The 20,778-nt window shown below is 45.5% G+C and overlaps 1 protein-coding gene across 1 annotated transcript in view; it reads right to left on the reverse strand.

Annotated features, from left to right (window-relative positions):
• The window catches only part of GLDN (gliomedin), a 55,343-nt gene extending 40,065 nt beyond the window's left edge, over positions 1-15,278 (reverse strand). The window contains exon 1 of the mRNA XM_084894320.1: positions 14,841-15,278. Coding sequence (XP_084750446.1) covers positions 14,841-15,203 — 363 coding nt within the window. The 5' untranslated portion in view covers positions 15,204-15,278. The remainder of the gene's footprint in view (positions 1-14,840) is intronic.
• Positions 15,279-20,778: the final 5,500 nt, after the last annotated feature.

Below are 20,778 nucleotides of genomic sequence, written 5' to 3' on the forward strand. Positions count from 1 at the left end.
GCCTGGCTGGTGTGACCAGTGGTTGAGCATTGACCTATGAACCAGAGGTCACAGTTCAATTCCCGGTCAGGGCACAGGCCCTGGTTGTGGATTTGATCCCCAGTGGTGGTGTTAGGGGAGAGGGGTTGCAGGAGGCAGCCAATCAATGATTCTCTCTCATTGATGTTTCTATCTCTCTCTCCCTCTCCCTTCCTCTCTGAAATCAATAAAAATATCCTATATAATAAAGAGATAATATGCAAATTGATGATCATTCCCTCACACAAGATGGCTGTCCCATGTGGTCACAAGATGGCTACCACAAGATGGCCAGCAGGGAAGGGCAGTTGGGGGTGACCAGGCCTGCAGGGGAGGGCAGTTGTGGGGGACCAGGCCTGAAGGGGAGGGCAGTTGGGAGTGACCAGGCAGGCAGGGGAGGGTAGTTGGGGGCAACCAGGCAGGTAGGGGAGGGCAGTTGGGGGCAATTGGGCTGGCAGGGGAGTGGTTAGGGGGTGGTCAGGCTGGCAGGCAAAAGCGATTAGGGACAATCAGACAGGCAGGCTGGTGAGCAGTTGGGAGCCAGCAGTCCCGGATTGTGAAAGGGATGTCCGAATGGTCCCAGATTGATGAGGGTCAGGCTGGGCTGAGGGACACCCCCGCCCAGTGCATGAATTTTGTGCACTGGGCCTCTAGTATTTAAATAAAAGTAAGAAAATCTCTGGCACCAAAGGCTCACAATTCAGTTAATTGATTTAATTTTTTTTTTAAAGAGCTTAAAAAAAAAAGTTTGGGTTTAATAAGGAGTAGACTGACTCGTGGTTAGAGCCTCCCTGCGTCCAGGGAATGAGAATTCTCAAGTTCAGCATCTCTCCTGTTTCCTGGTATACTTCCAACCAGGACCCGACCCCAGACTCTGGTCTGCAACTGCCTCTTCAACAGCTTCCCTTGGACATCTCAGGGAAATAATGTTAGGATGCCCCTCCCTGAACTCCTAGCACTCCCCTCAGTCCTGTTCCACCTGCAGTTCTGCCATCTCACTGAATGACAATTCTGTCTTCCCATTGCTTGGCCACTAACCTTGAAGTCATTTAATTCCTCCCCCACCTCACACCTCATGTTAAAGCTGTCATGTCTAGACACTGCCCACTTCTTATCATCTCTACTGCTACCACCCTGGTCTGAACTACTATCATCTTTCACCTGGATTAATGCAATAGCTATACTACTGTCTTTCTGCTTCCACTGCCCCACACAGTCTAGTCTCAGCATAATGATTGAAAAAGCGCATCAGATCATGCTACTTCTCCGCCTAAAATCCTTTAAAGACTCCCCATAAAGGCCAATATCTTTACAACAGCTTGTAAGGTCCTACATGAACTGGTTCCCTTCCTCCTCCCCGCAATTATCTTTCTGATCTCCTTTCCTACTACTCCCTCCCACCCACTCTGTTCCAGGCTCCTTGCTGTCCCCTGAGCTCCCCAGACACGGTCCCACCACAGGGCCTTTGCATTTGCTAGTCCCTCTACCTGAACGGCCCTTCCCCAGACATCTGCTTGGCTCACTTCCTCCTCCAGCTTTTTCCTCAAATGTCACTTTTTCAGTGAGGCCTTCCCCACCCAAATGGCATAATTGCATCTTCCTTTCCCCCTCTTTAATCCTCATCCCTATCTCATTGTTCTGCATAACTCTTATCTCCTTCTAATATTGTAGGTAATTTACTCTGGTTTACATCTGGCCCTCCCCTAGCCCCTTGAAAAAAACATGAAGTCTAAGAGGATGGTGCCCAGTGTGGCTCAGTTGGCTGAGCATCATCCCATGCACCAAGAGGTTGCGGTTCGATTACCAGTAGGGGGCGTGCAGAAGGCAGCAGATCAATGTTTCTCTCTTATAGATATTTCCACTTCTCTCTTCCTCTCCCTTCCCCTCTCTCTAAAAATCAACAAAAGCATTAAAAAAAAAAAAAAAAAGTCTAAGTGGATGGGAATTTGTATGCACTATTCATACTGTTCCTCTTATACTCACAATAATGCCTGAAACTTCCGAAACCGGTTTGGCTCAGTGGATAGAGCGTCAGCCTGTGGACTGAAAGGTCCCAGGTTCAATTCCGGTCAAGGGCATGTACCTGGGTTGCGGGCACATCTCCAGTAGGGGTGTGCAAGAGGCAACTGATCGATGTTTCTCTCTCATCGATGTTTCTAGCTCTCTATCCTCTCTCTTCCTCCCTGTAAAAAATCAATAAAATATATTTTTAAAAAATGCCTGAAACTGTGTTGAATGAATGAATGAATTTCTGATAGAGAAAACACCTAACAATACCTGACACCATCTCCCATTTGGTCCGTGGCATGAATTCTGAGGAAGGAAGTTAAAAACTCTTAGCATGTCAAGAAATCAGATTCAGAAAGTGGGCTTAGTTTATATTTGCACTTGTTGAGTTTTGGATGAATTCATTTGTGAAGAGATTGTCATCAAATACCTCACCAGGGGCACAGCAAAGAACGATGAGCTATATTTAAAGAGACAAGGTGACCAAAGGTGACAAATTAGAGACCTAAACTGTACAGAGACAGGGTATTAGTTGTGCGAGACAGACAAGTAAGTGCAGAAGGAGTTAGGGGAGGAAGAGATGAGTGTTTTGAAGTGAGCTGAGAATCACTTGTCTCCCCCAGGCCTCTAATGCAGTTTTCTGAAGCAGAAGTGTTCCTGGAATAATCTTTCACTAACTGTTAATAACAGCATTTTGTGCCCACACTGTTCCCTTCAACAAGCATCTTTAGAGAACTTCTGATTCTTATCTAAGCATTCTTATCCTCACCTTATAGTCAGAAAAGTGTACATAAATCACAGTTAAGTAAGTTGTCTGATGTTGGGGGAATGGACAAAGAATTAAGCCATTATCCCCCAGCTCTGCCCTGTGGCATTCTTTGTACATAGCAAAAACATTTGTGAAGACTGTCAACCTGCTCCCTGCTCGGCCCCTTCCTCCTTCAGCACAGGGAAGAGCTATGAGTGGTTCCTCCAGAAAACATTTGGAGGAGGTCCTTAGGGTGAGTTGCTCACCCACAAAATACCTGTGGATGCTGTTAGCATCATTACACTGGCTGGATGGGACCATTGGTCTGGCAAGCATGCCATTCATATGGGCTCCCAAAAGATTTGGTCAGTGAAAGAATGAATGCGTGAGTTTACATTGGCATATATAAAACTATTATGATTATGATTACTATAAATAACTTTCCCAAATCTGGTGTCCAATATATATATATTTCCTTTTTGGGACCCATCAACCAGAGAAACAACTATCTGGGAAACAACATTCTTTTTAGAGGACTGTGCATTTCCTCAGTCACTAAACTTTAGAGTCATCATCCTAGCATCTACCTTTCTCTGGCAAGTTCTGTTGATCCCATCTCCATTGTTTTTATTATAAGACTCCAAAATTCCCTGAGTCAGAGAAAGGATGCATTTGAGAAATACTAAAATATCAGTGACAATAAGTTAACACATACTGAGTTCTAGGAAATATGTTAAGGACTTTTCATGGATTATTGAATTGAATCCTTATAATAACACCTAAGGTAGACACTGCTATCAGTGCTCTCTTAAGAATGAGGGAACTGAGAGACACAGAGAGGTTGAATGGCCTGTTAAAGGTCACACAGCTAATAGAGGGGTCCCAAGTTAACAGATACCATGATTCCAGCAGTCATTATAAAGGCTTTGGGGTCTGCCTTTTACTTTTCAGACTTGCAAAGACCTCATTCATGAAGCAGACAGAGTTCTTCTTAGAAGCAGAATGTTCTCTCCCTGAGTATTTTAATTCCTCAATTTTCCTCCCCTCTTTTTTCTTTCTTTTCATCTCATATTTAGTCTCAAATTCAGCATCCTCACTTCCAAACTAACCCCCTTCTGTGTTTCCTCAGTTTCGGCCCTGGTGCCACCACCCTTTTCAGTGTTGGATGGGTTTGGACCAGGTGGACTATTTCTTCCTATAATATTATTACATTTGTAGTTACCAAGATCAATTCATTCTCCTCTCTTGATATTTTGAGGATATATACCTTCTTCTCCATTTCTAATGTCACCACCTTAGCCAGACAAAAGTTTTTTATTGCCTGGACTAATGCAATAGCTTTCTAATTTTCTTCTTGCCTCTGGCCTCTCCCCTATCCACTCTTTCCTCTTTTACATCACTACAGCATTCCTATAAAACTACTTCTCTCAAGACTATCCCCCTGGCAAAAGGTCTACAATACTTAATTGTCAAAAGTGAAAAACCAAGGCTCTCTCTCCCACAGCCAACCTTAGTTCCACCCCACCCCAAACCCACACTTGCCAGTGCAGAAAGGCCTGCTTGACCTCTTGCTCTTCCAGCCCCGTACGATTTTCATTTCAGCCCCTAGATCTTGGCTCAAGTTATTACTTGTGCTGGGAATGTTTCGCCCTCCTTGCCTGCTCAAATCTCACCAACCCTACACTGCCCATTTCAAGTTCTATCTCCTCTGTGAAATCTTCCTTCATCACTTTAGTGAGAATTGGTTTTCTCTCCTTGACTGCGCTCATACTCATCACTCATCTCACTTTCCTCTATCGGTCTTCCTGTTCAGAGGGATTGGTTCCAAGGTCCTCAAGTGCTGCCTATATGAAAAGAACTCCCCCACCCCCACCTTTTCTTTGCCTTTGAGTGGAAAGGATTCAACACTCACACACTAATGTTACCAAAAAACAGGAATGATTTTGTAGTCGCCAGCTCATCATTTTAGGCTGGATACAGTTACCCACAACACTTTCCCAAGTGCTTCACAGTTTTTACAGACAGCCCAGGCAGGGTCTCCAAAGTTCCCAGCACTCGGGGGAGCACAGGAAACTTTTTCTCAGTGGCAGACAAAGCGGTTACTTTATCTACTGCAATCAGAACAAACTCCACAAATTGCATTTTAAATGGCCTTAAGTTGGCCTTGTTGTTTCAACTCCACCTTTCAGGAAAGAAAATTGTCTTGAACTTTAGTTAAACTAGAAGTAAATTATATCTTTTTAAAATACCGAGCTGTTAAAACCCAAAGAGCTACATAAAAGCAACTGATGGGCTGAAAAAATGCTCCCTTTGTAGCAGAATCACGACTAAAAGCTTCAGCTTGTTTCACACAACATGACCTTTAGTCTGTAGATAAAATGCATGTAAATTAAGCTTGAATGTCAACTCGATTTGGACAAGGATTTCTTTTTGGGGGAAGGGGAGGGGAGTTTGAGGAATGTCAGCAAAAAATGAATATTTCTCCCCCCCCCCCCCCCCCCCCCAATAACTGTGTTTTATCAGAGCTAAAGACGGGATGGTTTCTACACAGGTAACCATATCCTGGAGAACACAGATCCCTTGCTCTTCCAGCCCTGTAAAGTAAATTGTTCTCCTTTCTTAGAAATTGTTTTTGCTCTATCTCCCACTTATATTTTGTCAAATTTCCAAATAAAAGTATCCAAAACTTTTTTTTAGGACTGCCACCAAATAGAAATGAGCAGAATTTAACAGCAGTGGAGCCAGTCAGAATTGGGGTCAAGATAACTCTGTTAGTGGATATCAACCTTCGTCACCAGTGGCCATGCACAGGGGTGGTTGCCCAGGAAATCCAGGACAGACGAAGAAGCCCCGTTGCCATATCAAGGCTAACTCTCTTGTTTTCAATGACGAGATAATTTAGGTTGGTGTAACGCTGATCTGGGCTTGAAGAAGCCAAATATTATCATGAAGCAACAGCTGATAGAAGCACATATGAACAGACAACTTGGCATTCTGAGGGATTTGAGATAAAGAATAACCCAGAAATAAAATGCGGAGCACATGGGGCAAGAAGGGCCAATGATAAGTGTGATTAATCTTACCAGCAACAATGAACACTTATTGGGAACCCGACTAAACCAGGCTCTTGTACTCTACAGCAGCACTTCCCTTAAAACTCCTAACAACTCTATGAGGTGCACTATTATCTCAATCTTACAGATGAGGAAACAGAGGCTTGGAGAAGTTAAAAGACTTGCCAAGGTCACCCAGCTAATGAGCTGAGAGCCCAGAATGTGAATTCGCCTCACACGCTCTTCACCCCCCTCTCCCCCGGGCCACGCTGCTCACTACCACAGCATACCTCAGGGAAGCATCTGGTAGAGAGAATCTGGTTGGGACCTAACAGTGAAGAGAGACTCCCAGGATGTTCAAGTGAAGGGCAGGGATGCAATGGCTGAAGGCAGCAGCAGCACCACATGGGGATAACCCTGGACCCGCCGGAGAGATCCTGGGACAAGGGCAATCAGAAGATGAACAACCCCTTGGCACTGGAAGACCCATGAGCTAAGTTGTTCTGGAACTCACCCAGAAAGGGCCCTCTGTCCAAGGACCTCTCAGCCTGTGGTATACTGGCCAGTGCCACTAAGTGACGGGCTGGTCCATGGGGCTCTGCTGTGTTCCCAGAGTGGAGTGGCACTTCTCCAGTGGGGCGTTTGTTTTGGGTTCCAAAGGGGAAAACCCTTTTTATCCCTGGCACAGTGGCAATGGAGGTTGGAGAAGGAGGTAGGGATCCAACAGATAAAGAGGAGGTGATTCATCAGGTCCTTGAAGATCCATCCTGCTCAGGATTAAAGGCCCAGCAGGCTTGTTTCTACTGCTCTCACCCCTGCTATTTTGGCTAGAAAGAGTCTAGGGGTGTGTTAACAGCTCTGGCATCTGGGAACAGGCCCAAATGGTTTAATGTCATCCATGTGGTCACTACAACTGCCCTGCTCTCATAGGTCCAGATGCTCAGTCTTGACCCACTTGTTCCTTACATATGTTCTTAGAGAGTCATGACAACCATATATCTACATTGAATGTTTTATTGGCATGTGTGAGCAGAATTTGTGTTGATGGAGCAAGTATCTGAAGCAAGTGCTAACGAGCCAGCTCTCTCCTGTCTTCCTCAACATATTGCCATGCCTGACACACGAGTTAGGTTTATGGTATGTCCACAGTACCAACATCTTAGCAGAGATGCAGCTTCCAGTTCACCCCCACCCTTAATTCATTTCCAAGCTTCTGACTTGGAAACCACCCACACAGTGAAAGTGTGCACACGATGCCAGGAGGAAGGCTGCTATGATTTTCCCCTCTCAGGCTCTGCATTTGGGTTTATGGCTTGGGCAGTCCTGTCTTTTTTTGTCCTCCTGTACCTATTTCTCATCAGTGCCAAGCCATCCTGTAGGACGTATGGGTTATACATTCCTCACTTTCAACTGAAGAGAACAGATGAGGTCTGAGACAAGGTCTAGCTATGGGATTCATGGGTGGTTCATGCTGTCCTAACACTGACTGCACCTGACTGGGGAAGCCAGCCTTCCTCCAGAGTGTAGCCCCACTCTCAGGTCAGCTCTGTCCTGGGTTATGTCTCCTTCAGGGAGGTCTTAAAACCCAAGATCTTAAAACCCAGGGTTAACCATTGCTAGAACAGTCCTGACTTAGTAGCTGGGCTCTTAAAGGAATGACCCCTAGTGCCCTATGTTCTAATGGACAACGGACCAGACAGAAAATAATTCAGGCTTTGTGGGCCATATGGTCTCTGTTGCAATTACTCAATTCTGCTGTTTCGTGTGAAAGTAGCCACAGGCAATACGTAAACACATGGGCATGGTTGTGTGCCAATAAAACTTCATTTATGGTTACATTATGAAATATTATTCTTTTGATATTTTCCTCCTAACTATTAAATGTGAAAACCATAACTTTGTGGGCTGAACAAAAAACCAGCAGCAGGCTGGATTTGGCTCATAGGCCATAGAATTTTGACCCAAGTTCTAAGACCTCAGCTTTTACACCATCTGGAAGTGACCCAGTCCAAGGGGTGGGAAGGGGAGGTAAGCCCTGGCACAGCCTTCAAGGAACTATAGCATCCATGCAAACAGGAGCTGTGATTATGGGTAATATGATTCCCGCCCCCTTTGAACAAGATAACATATAGATCCATACATGTGTACCTCATAGTAGTCATCTTGAAAAGCTGTTTGTCACAATCATGAGTTACTGCTTAACACAACTGGAATCTCCTCCTTGAGAACCGCCCTCAGAATTGGAGCACATGCTTTTGAAAAACCACAGTGAAGGGAAATCTCCATCTACTGAAGGTGGAGTTAATTTTTAGAAAAAGCCAAAACAAAACAAAACAAACACACACACACACACACACACACACACACACACACAAACAAACCCAAAAGCCAAACCAAACCAAAGGCAAAAAAAGCCATCTGCACTCATCAACCAACAACAACGATGGCACCACTACTACAGTCCTACTGGAATCAGGTTGGGAATAACGGGGAGGCATGGAGTTGTGCTTGAGCTAAATGAAGCCATTTTTGTTCAAAATCATTCATGAGACTGCAAGATGAGACTGCTGCGAACCAAGCTTGGAAGCCCTAACATGGCCCTGAACAATGTGAGTGTTGTTTAGCCAACACTGTCAGCCAATTAAAGACATTTTGGGGGAAATTTTTGTCAATATTTAAAAGCCAAGCAAGTTCACATAAAAAGTCAAGATTTTTTTATTTTTTTACTTTTCTTGGGGAAAAAAAATCAAAGGATCAGGCACACTGAGCTCTAGTTCTTATATGGCAACAATCAGCATGAGCTTCTCTTAAAAAAAAAAAAAAAGAAAGAAAGAAAGAAAGAAAGAAAGAAAGAAAGAAAGAAAGAAAAGAAAAACTTTCTTTTAAAATCCTCATACGAGGGTATGCTTTTTGTTGACTAATTCCAGAGAGAGTAAGGGAGAGAAAAGGGAAGGAGAGGGAGGGAAAAAGAGAGGGAGAGAAAGGAAGAGAGAGAGAATGGTTGGTTGCCTCCCACAAGGACTGAACCTACAACTTAGGTATGTGCCTGACTGGGAATCAAACCTGCAACCCTCGTGTATGGGACAACACTCCAACCGAGCCACTCGGCAAGGGCAAGGTAGAGCACCTGACTTCAGGTGGCAGTGCCTACACACTATCATCCCTCAGCTTGGTGGCAGCTGCCATGTAACCTTGTGCTTATGGCCTTTCACTCCAAAGTAGTAACACAATCACATGGTTCAAAAGTCAAAATAATACACAAAACTATACAGTGAAAGGCTCATTCCCACATATTCTCACCCTCCCTAAGTAAGCACTTTTGTTAATTTCTTCATTTATCTTTCCTCTTCTTCCTTACCCAAAGTAATACAACATACACTTCTCTCTGCCTTATGTATGCCCTGGGGATTGTTCCAACAGCCATCCCGAGAGGATTTTCCTCATCCTTGTTTCACAGCTACCTAGTATCACAGTGGGAATATGGGTCAATTTATTCAACTAGTCCTCCACTGGTGGACACAGGCTGTTAAAAGTCTTTTGCTTTTACAAATATTGTGCGGTGAACGACTATGTGCTTATGTCATTTCATAGGTGATAAAGTCTGCCATGCATGATAAATTTTTGTAAGTGAAAATGCTGGGTCAGAGGATAAATGTATTTGTAATTTTTCTAGGTATTGATAAATTGCATTCCACAAGGGTTGCACCATTTTGCACCCCAAACCCAATGCAAAAGTATGTCTATTTCCTCAATAGAATGTGTTGTCAAACATTTGTAGTTTTGTCATTCTGACAGGTAAACATTATTCAGGGCACTTATTATTTGCATTTTTAAATCAAGAGTTTTTTTTCACGTGTTTGCTTTTTTTTTTTTTTCATAACTGTCTGTTCCATTTTCCTATTGGATTCTATTTCTGTTGCTGATTTACTTATTCTTTTTTTTTTCTTATATCTTCTAAGAGTGCTTATATGTATCAGAAGATTAGCCCTGCATCTATGATATGAGCTGCAAATATGTTTTCCAGGTTGTCATTTATCTTTGCCTTTGTTTATGGCATGTGCTTGTTTCTTTTTCTTATTTGCTACACAGAATTTTTGTTATTGTTATCTGTGCTTTTTATTTTTATTTTTTTTAATATATTTTTTTTCATTGCAAATTGATTTTTTTTAATTAATTTATTTATTTTTTACATATTTTCTTGATTTTTTTTATTGCCCCCCTCCCTCCCTCCCACACATCCCCTCCCTCCCCATAGTTTTATGTCCATTGGTTGTACTTATATGCATTTATACAAGTCCTTCGGTTGATCTATTATCTCCCCCTGATATCCCTACCCTCCCCACTGTATATTTTTTTAAATATTTTTTAAAATATATTTTTTACTGATTTTTTACAGAGAGGAAAGGAGAGGGATAGAGAGTTAGAAACATCAATGAGAGAGAATCATCCATCAGCTGCCTCTTGCACACCTCCTACTGGGGATGTGCCTGCAACCCAGGTACATGTCCTTGACTGGAATCGAACCCGGGACCTTTCAGTCCGCAGGCTGACGCTCTATTCACTGAGGCAAACTGGTTTCGGCAGTGTGTGCTTTTTAACTGTTAAGTTTTATTTATTTATTATTTGCTTCTGGCTTTCAAGTTATAGTTTGAAAGAAAGCTCTTCCCCATTTCAAGATCTAAAATGAAGTTACGTTTTTCTTCTAGTAATTTTAGAATTTCATTATTTATTAATTTTTTAAACAATAATTATTTGCCGAAACCGGTTTGGCTCAGTGGATAGAGCGTCGGCCTTCGGACTGAAAGGTCCCAGGTTTGATTCCGGTCAAGGACATGTACATTGGTTGCAGGCACATCGCCAGTGGGGAGCGTGCAAGACGCAGCTGATCAATGATTCTCTCTCATCGATGTTTCTAATTCTCTCTCTCTCTCTCTCTCTCTCTCTCTCTCTCTCTCTCTCTCTGTAAAAAATCAATAAAATATATTAAACAATAATTATTTATTGTTGAAAGTATTACATAGGTCTCCTTTTTCCCCCATTGACCCTCCCCCAACCATCGCCCCCACCCCAGGACCTCACTGCCGCATTGTCTGTGTCCATGGGCCATGCATATTTGCATTCGAGGTCCTTGGTTGATTACCTCCTACCCATTCACCCTCCCCCGCCTTCTCTCCTAGATTCTGCACTCTATTCCATTCTTCAAATCTCTGGATCCACTCCCTTCATCAGTTTATTTGGTTTATTAGATTCCACATATGAGTGAGATCATAAGACACTTGTCTTTCTCTGACTGACTTATTTCACTTAGGATGATACCCTCCAGGTCTCTCCATGCTGCCTCAAAAGGGTAAGAGATCCTTTTTTACTGCTGCATAGTATTTCAGTGTGTAAATGTACCACAGCCTTTTTATCTGTTCATCTACTGATGGGCATTTGGGCTGTTTCCAGATGTTAGTGATAATAAATTGTGCTGCTATGAACATAGGGGTGCATACTTTCTTTCTGATTGGTGCTTCAGGTTTCTTAGGATATATTCCTAAAAGTGGGATCACTGTGTCAAATGGCAGTTCCATATTTACTTTTTTGAGGAAACTCCATACTGTTTTCCACAGCGGCTACACCAGTCTGCATTCCCACCAGCAGTGCACTAAGGTTCCTTTTTCTCCATATCTTTGCCAGTATTTGCCATTTGTTGATAGTAGCCATTCTGACAGGTATGAAGTGATACCTCATTGTCATTTTAGTATACATCTCTCTAATGATCAGTGACTTTGAGCATAGAGTTCCATTATTTTTAAATGTAATTATTGATCCATTTAGAACTTAAGGTGCACACTGTGAGGAGTAAAACTTTCTTCATACTGGATGCTAAACCCTAGATAAAGCTACCAGAACATCAGCAAGGACACCTGGAGAATGGAATGAGAGAGAGCAGCTAATGAGAGGAGAAGCGAGAGAGGGTGGGTGGGTGGAGCCCAGGCAGAACAGCATCTCCTACAGGAGTTCCCATTACTCATCTAGCTGAGTGGTTCCCAGGGACCCTTTTACTACTTTCCTCCAAAGCACCCACTTTCTTTTAAAGATGTAATATGTTGGCTATACCAAACTAACTGTACTTATGTTGCCCTTGTAACAAAGTCATTCACAGCTGTCAACCGGTCTCTGGTCTGTGCTAACCAGAATCACCATGCTGAGTACTTGTACTTGCAGCCCACAGCACAGAACTCTGCATTATCTGTTAGCTTGAGGAGGCTCATCATGGATAAAGGAGCCATTCTGGAGGACTTTGAAATGATACTAATCTGCGTACAACTTACTTCTTTGTTCTGAGATCTCTAAGGACATGTGATGACCTCAATGAGGGGACCTCTGATCTCCCCCTCATTGAAGACCTACTGGTGCTTTATAAAAGGGTGAGGAAGGTGTCAACTTCAACCTTAAGAAGTCTGTACAGCCGAAACCGGTTTGGCTCAGTGGATAGAGCATCAGTCTGAGGACTGAAAGGTCCCAGGTTCAATTCCGGTCAAGGGCATGTACATTGGTTGTGGGCACATCCCTGGAGTGGGGTGTGCAGGAGGCAGCTGGTCGATGTATCTCTCTCATCAATGTTTCTAGCTCTCTATCCCTCTCCTTTCCTCTCTGTGAAAAATCAATAAAACTATATTTTTTTAAAAAAGAAGAAGTGTGTACACTTCTGTCATGCTGGGGACTAAGCAGTTCTCTTAGCAACTTTTTCTACTAGAGGTGCCCTAGGACGGTTCTTTTTTAAATATTATTTCCTTATCTGAATAATTCTCTGTTCTAAGAAAAATAAAGACGAGAAAGTTTGTAAAGGTGAAGAGGGAGATGTTAGGGGGGGAAAAAAGTAAAGGGCTCCTCAGTAATAAAATTGGTTCCTCTGCCTCAAGGGAGGCCCCGTGAGAGTGAGACACTAGGACAGCGCTGCCATCAGGAAGGCATGTCCAGGCCCTTCCTGCTGGGGAGAGGGCACTCCCCGGGCAGCACCCTTAACAGTTAGTTCAGAATCTCTGGGGGGTGAAGTCTATGCACCAGTCAGGTTTAAAGCCCCCCATATGACTTCAGTGTGCAGCCACTGCTCTGGACCCAGCTACTCCAAGCTACTCCTCAGACCAGCAGCTTTGGTATCAGTGGAGGTTTGTTAGAAATGCAGAATCTTAGGCCCCAACTTAGACCTTCTGAATCAGATCAGCATTTTTAACAAGACCCCTAAGACATTCACACGCACTTTGAAGTTAGAAAAGCAGTGGTCTAGAGTAGCGTTTCTCAAAGTGTGGCACCGGAGCCACCTGCATCAAACTCACCGAGGGGGTGGAAGGGTGGGGAATTACGATTCTATATGTCTGACGGTCGAGCCCTAAAGTCATTTTTAATGTGCCTACTGTTTGAGAACTGCTCCCAAGAGGAAAGCCGGCAATATGATGGTTGCCTTCCATGGACCAGCGGTCGCCAGCCTTTTGGACCTTGCAGACCACCAGTGGTCCGCCGATTACCAGTTGGCAACCGCTGCCTGCACTGCATGGGAACTCCCTCACTGACTCTAAGGTCAAAGCACGCCCATGTCTCAGCCTGATGGATGTGATGGTAATGACCTGTAATAGAGCAGGTGATGGTAGTTAAATTTAGCTTTCAGATTGATGCAGAAACGAGTCTATGTTCTTGAGTTAGTGACTGGACAGGCTAAATTTGGATACATACGTCTCTACCTTAAAAGCAGGGTTAAAAAATATAAAATGATGATGCTCAGATGCATCCTCTTGGAGGGTTTCAAATAAAAAAACACATCAAAATGCACAATAGAGATACAAGAGAAAGAGCAAATTCCCCTAATGGTAGTTCTTCATTTTACAGAGTTCTGTTTTTTGAAGTTTCTTGCTTGGGCCCAGATTTTTAAATATTTATAGGTTTAAAAAAAATGAACCCAGGAATGGAAAAAATCTGACCTCTCAAAAGACGTGTGTGTAGTGTGTACCGTAATACTTCCCTGTGGTTTAAAAGCATTTCAGTTCATATAAGATATTTAAAAGCTTAAAAGCTTCTATGATAACAGAAACATAAGTGGATTGATCTTCAAATACCTAGATTCCAAACTATTCCTCACACTTGACATGAGGTGACAGAACTGAAATCTTTGTAATTATAAAGTGAAATAAGACCTCGGTGTTGTAATGGATAATAAAATGGAATGGGGAACAGCAATGTGATCTACTTGTAATCGTTAGATAATTACTGAGTTACAAATCAGCAAAATCAAAGAAACTTAAAACTGGGGGGGGGGGGGGAGGCGGGGGAGAGGGGAGGCTTTGCTTTAAAGACTCTCCTTAGAGCAGAGTTTCTTAAATCTTTTGGGGGGAGTGTAATGGAGCCGCTTTGGAAAGATAATGAAAAGCTACAGCCTCTCCTCAGATGCACCACCTGCAAGCAATTTCTGGAGTCCATATTAGAGCCTCAGCTTTGGCACTGATTTTAAGAAAAACAGTTTTATGCTTAGAGCAACTTTCTCAGCATCAAGGTCCTCGGTTGTTGGTAAAATTTTTGGCTGACTGTTTTCACTTAAACAGAGACAATTAGGTCAGCAATCTCATGACATGGGATGGGCCAGGTGAAAGACCAGATCAGTAGATCATGCCAGGAAAAGAATCTCTTGGTTGAAGAAGTCTGCACTCTCAGGAAGGGTCTCCCTGCTCCCAGGGGCCCAGGGCTTTGCACAGGCAGAGAGCCCTGGACCGCTGTAGCTTCCTTCACACCGGAAGGTGAAGACTTTTGTCCAAAGTTAGAAAGGAAAGTAGGCTCTTACAAACACTTCCTACACCCCTCATGTGTCTGCAGACTCATCGATGACCCTTCCCCATTTAACACGGACCCCGGAGACATCCTCAGGGCCTTCGCTGCAGAGCGCCCCGCCCTCCGGCCGGCGGGGGAGAGGGCGCCGGGCTCTTTCCCACGCAGCCCGCTGCCCACCCCGCCGGGGGCGCCGCGGGCCCGGCCCCGCCTACCGGCACCATGGAGTAGGTCATCATCATCAGCATGTCCTGGCTCTCGGCGCGGAGGGGCGGCGCGAGCTCCCCGCCGTGGCTGCGCTTGTTGCGCGCGGCGCCCGCGGGGTCCCCGGGGGGCGGGGGCGCCCGGCGCGGCGCGCGGCTCAGCTCCTCCAGGAAGGCGCGCAGGGCGCCCTCCTCGCGCTGCTCCCGGCCCCGCTGCGCCTCCAGCGCCCGCAGCGCCGCGCTCAGCCCGCGCCACTGGCACAGGGCGAACACCGTGCCCGCGGCGTTGAGCGCCGAGAGCAGCGCCAGGGCGGCCAGGGCGCCGCGCAGCCCCCAGCCCGCGCCCCCGCAGCCTCGCTCCGCGCCCCGGGCCATGCTCCGCGCTCTGCGCACCTCGGGCGGCGGACGGGGCTGGGTGGCCTTTATACGCCGCGGCCCGCCGTGGGCTGGTGGCAGCGCCGTGAGTCACGCCGCCCTTTGGCCCGGCTGGCGGGGCGGGTGGGGGGACAGGAGCAGTGGCGCCCGGGCAGCCCGGAGGGACCGGCGGGCGGAGGTGTGCAGAGGAGGAGAAGTACAGCCCGCGAAGGAGGGGTGGAAAGGGCTCATGACCCGGGCGCTGGCCAAGGAAACCAGGAAACCCGCCTCTCCCCCCTCTTCCAGCGGCCCAGCCCGTCCATATTGCTGTGGCCCAGACGGGCAGGCTAGGGTCAGTCTGAGGGGGAGAGCAGGAATTTCTGTGACCAAGAAGTCACTGGATTCTTCCCTCTGTTCCCCCGCACTGCCCTCTCTGAAAAAGATCAGCATGCCCCGACGCCAAAGCTCACGTCCACTGTCCCTGAAAGATCTGCTGCTGGGCAGAGTCCAGGCTGTCACTCCTCCCACCATCACAGGACCGGGAAGAGCCCCTGATGACCCCACTAGATCTTTTCAATGACGGGCCGGGATAGAGACTGAGGCGGTTGACATTAGAAGGTTAAGAAGGTCAGTGGTCAGAAAAAAGAAGACCCAGCCTTCCTGGCCAGTCATCTGTGCAGGGAGATTTCCAGGATTTGACAGGTCAAGAACTCTCCCATGAAACCCATTCCTGGGAGGTGGCAGGATGATGAGAGCACAATCAAGAGAGGAATCAAGAGACCTGGTTCTAATCCCATTCTGCCACTTGGGGAAGGGGTGAGGGGCGAGGGGGCTTGCTCGTGCCCCAAAACATCTACTGATTCCGAGGTGCTTTCTGGCTGAAGGACTGGGACTCTAGCCAGGCCCTTTCTGAGCTTACTTAGCCCGCCTTGCTTGAGGGGGCACAACCTCCCTTCCTGTCAGCTCAGATGCCTGCTATGCCTCAAAGGCCAATACCCCTCAAAGCAGTCACTTCTCAGCCTCTTTGCTCTGTCTTTCTCAGCTTTCCCCAGAATGGTTCTGGTGCTCCAGGGCCCCAGAGCCTGCAGGAGGTCCCCCACACCAGAGCCCATTGACTCAGAGGAGGAGGGGGTCCGTGGAGCCAGCTGGAGCTGTCAAGGAGAAAGGACTTTCTCTAGCAAAGGGAGTCACAGCTGTTGCAGCACAGAGGGGACCAGCAGGATGACGGGAAAGCAAACACCTTATGACTTCATGGCAAGGGCTCTGTAACCATCTCCTCCCCAAAGATGTACAATTCCTGTGGGTGGGTTTTATTTTTTATTTTTATTTTTGCACAGAAAGCAATCTCACACTTCTTGCCCACTGCTCACCAGTGTGATCCAGGATAGAGCCTCTGAGGAAGTACAAGAACGCTGAAGTTATATCTCAGAAGTTCTGTGTCAAGGTCTGGATTCCCGAGTTTTAATAGGGACACTGGCTACCTTGAGTATTCTTAGAAAACCATAGGGATGAGGAGCAATTAGGAAAGCATGCAAGTCCAAGTGGATCATAAAGGACCCCGTCTACAGGGACATGATGACTAGGAGAGAGAGATGATATAGACAACTTTATCCAGCTCCTCCCAACTCCAGCTCACTGTGACCTAATGGAAGAACTGCCTTATACCCTTACCCTGTGTCATCAGGCTTAGGGTGCCGAGAGGGGAGGGAGCACATGCCTGTCTACCACACTGACCACCTGATCAACGCAAATCCCAACACTGTGGACTTTAAATTGTGGCCTTGTCAGACTGCAGAGAGAAAGCTTCCTTTTCACTTGGAATTACGGCCTTTCAGTAAATAAAAAAGTGATTTTCAGAAACTGAATGAAAGGGATGCCTATTCAGGAACAGAACTTATGGTTACATGGTAAATTTGGGCTGTTGTCTGAATACAGTGGCCCCTTCAATCTCTAACTTCTTAAGTCCCCCACCACTTTTTTTTTTTAAATATTTTTTTTTATTGATTTTTTACAGAGAAGAAGGGAGAGGAATAGAGAGCTAGAAACATCGATGAGAGAGAGACATCGATCAGCTGCCTCCTGCACACCCCCCACCAGGGACGTGCCCGCAACCAATGTACATGCCCTTGACCGGAATCGAACCTGGGACCCTTCAGTCCGCAGACCAATGCTCTATCCACTGAGCCAAACCGGTTTCGGCGCCCACCACTTCTTGAGAGGCAGATACATCTACCTCGCCTGCCCTGCCTAGCATTTCTCAGGGTGGGCTGATACTTTCTACTTATTATTATTTTTTTAAGTTAGCTATTAATTTGACCTGCTTTGTTGACATAGGGGGGTTCAAGATACAGTGAGGACATGGCAAGATATATAACTTCCCTTTTCTAGAGACCAAAAAGGCCAGGAACATTGTGTGCAATCTTTACAATGAGAAGTAGTTTTTCCATTAAAAGGCAGATGCTCCATTTCCAAAGATTAAATAGGATGTGCCTTAAAAAATGGTTCTGGTTAACTTTAGGGACCTGAAGAATGAAGTCCAATTCAATAATATATTCCAACTTTAATTCTACAACATTTCTTCCTAATTGGAAGTGAATAATTTTCATTTACTCTCAGGCCTGGGCATTTTTATTTGGTCTTCTGTGATGAGATTCACAGCAGTGACTTCTGATGGTGCTTTGCTACCTCCCACCCGCCCTTCCCTCTTGCCAGTGGTTAGGGAGAAAGGCTCTCTAATGGTTGCCACCATGCACATCTTCTACCCAATCACTTCTGGTTTTAACTCCCCATTTCTACATTTTAACCTCAAGAAATTTCAAGCCAAACTACCAAAGCCAGCAACTTTTTTTCTTTGTTTACAAACTCATCCATCCATCCATCCATCCATCCATTTATTCAACAAATTGGGTGCTTACTGTCTGCCAGGAACTGTGCTAGGAGCTAGGAATAGAACGGAGAGCAAAACCAGACACCATTCCTGCCTTCCTGAAGCTTTTAATCTAAGTGGGAGATGTAAGTGACCAAGTAATCACATGAGATGAGATAAATGCCCTGAAGGAAAGGAGCGTGAAGGTGTGAGATCTCATCACCCAAGGACCTGTCCTAGATGTGAGGTGTGGGGCCAAGGAAGGCTTTCCTGAGGAACGAAGAGAGATGCTTGAGCTGGAAAAAGATGAGTAGCTGTCAAAAAGGTGGAGGCGTGGGTGGAAGAGTGGTGGGCATGTGCAAGGCCCTGTGGCAGGATGCACTGTGGCTTATTTTAGGGGCTATAAGAGAGCCAGTGTGGTTGCAGCATAGAGAGAAGGGGATCAGAGAGGAGAAGGGAATGAAATGAGGCTGGAGACAGTGTTAGGGGTCAGACTCCGTAGGTGGGACCTCATAGAATTGGGGTCTTTATTGTGAGGTCAATGGGAATCCAGTGAATGGTTTTAAGTGTGTGTGTGTGTGGGGGGGGGGGGGCAGGAGTGTATGAAGGGGACTGGATTAGTGGATGACAGACTTTCATTTTCAAAGATTACCTTTTATTGCCATGATTTGCAGTGGCTTCTGTCACTACAGAGACTTTGTATGATCTCTGACTGTCACCAAGCTAAATTTCAGCCTTTAAACCCACCTTTCCAAAAGAAATTAGAAAACTCTATGTTCTAGAACATGCCACCTTGTCTTTCACTGCACATTTAAAGGTAGTTGAAAAATAGAACCATGACTAACATTTAATCATTTGACAAATCCTGATACCTGCCGGGGTTTCTGTGTAATACCTGGCAGGTGTCTGCATTTTCTGAGAGCGCAGCCTTGCTTCAGACGAGAGCTCCAAATCAGGTTATCTCTAGGGCTGAGAGTAAGACGGTGCTATTGCTTCCCTTAGGAGAGTTGGTCTCAGTTGGGCATGTACCAGCAGCTTTCCACCCATCATAGTTATTGTTAGACGCGGAGCTGTCCAAGGTTGTGGAGTAGTGTTATTTCAACTTCCCACTGCTCCTTCCATACTGTGTTTCCTTTGTTTGCAATAAACATACCCCTCCCCACTCACCTCACCTATGCGGCCCTTCTAGCTCCTCATAGCCAACTGTCACAGGCTGGGTTCTCTGCCAGAAATACTGAGATGGAATTTGGGGTGCAAGACGTTTATTAGGATCAGCACCGGTGATGAAAGAAGGAGGAAGAAGGACTGGGTAGAGGCAGAAGTCCAATTCAGTGCAGTCCTGCAAAGCCTCAGCCCAAATACTGAGGAGCTCTGGGCTGGGTATTGCCTATCAGTGTTCTGTGTCAGCCGGAGTGGCTGGGCTTTCATTCTAGTCTCACTCAGCCACAGGACAGATGTGGACTGTCCCCAAAAAGCTGTGGCCTTGGGCCAGGTGCTCTTGAAGCTGAGGCACACCTTGACTTCATACCCTGCTGCTGGGCAGCAAATTCTTTTCTTTTTTTTTTTTTCCCCAATTGGAATACTTCCAAATTATTATTATTTTTAATCCTCACCCAAGGATATGCTTATTGATTTTGTTATGAAAGAGGGGAAGAGAGAGAGATATCGATCAGTTACCTCCTATACGTGCCCCGGCCAGGCATTAAACTCGCAACCTGACTGGAAATCAAACTCATAACCTTTCGGTGTACAGGATGATGCTCCAACCAGGTCAAGGCCCATTCCTTCTTAAAAAGGGAAGGAGCGCATCTCTGTCTACCACATTGACCACCTGATCAATGTCAGAGACAGGTCTGCAAATGCCAACAGTAGTAAGACTTTAAATTGTGACCTTGTCAGACTGCAGAGAGGCGGCTTCTTTTGCACCTGGAATTATGGCCTTTCAGTAAATAAAAAAGTGATTTTCAGAAACTGAATGAAAATATGAAGTTCTATGAGTGTCTTTAAAATGGCTAAATCCATGAAAGTAAGTTAATACTGCAAAGCCTCCCTTAAGAAACTGGAAGCACTGTTTTTGAAAGGATAAACAAAGCGTGTGTGTGTGTAGGCCTTCAATTTTCAACATACTTTCTCGTGTCATTTGAGCCCCATAATAAGCCTGCGAAGTGAGCATAACAAGTCTTAAAGCCATTTCATGGATGAGAAAGCAAAATTCAAGGTGGCTAAGTGACTTGCCCAAGGTGGTCATACGACTGAAAACTGGCTAGCATTCATCCATGTCCTCTTCATCAAAAGTGAGAACCTGCTGCCCTGGCTAGATAGGCCAGTTTGTTAGAGAGTCACCCAGATATGCCGTGGTTGTGTGTGTGTTCCATCCTTGGTCAGGGCACATACAAGAAAGAACCAATGAATTAAAAAAAAATTTTTTTTTTTTTTAAGTGGGAATCTTTTTATCCTAAATTTTGGGCCAGTTTGGAATGTTCAAGATGATGTACAGGAAGTAAAAAAATAGGGCAGGGAAAGGATTCAAATTGATGAAATGGAAAATGGCTAAGAGTGGCACTGAGCTCCAAAGCTTAAAAACAAAGGCGGGGCAAGCAGTGAATGCTAGAATGTGCAAGCTTCATGAGAGAGGAATCCAGTCCCCAGTCTAGCATTCAGAGACAGCAATGACCAGAACATGATTTCCTGGAGACCAGGTAGGGGAGCCATCATTTCTGCATCTCAAGA

The sequence above is a fragment of the Pipistrellus hanaki genome, assembly GCF_964339955.1.
Source record: "Pipistrellus hanaki genome assembly, chromosome: 1".
Taxonomy (NCBI): domain Eukaryota; kingdom Metazoa; phylum Chordata; class Mammalia; order Chiroptera; family Vespertilionidae; genus Pipistrellus; species Pipistrellus hanaki.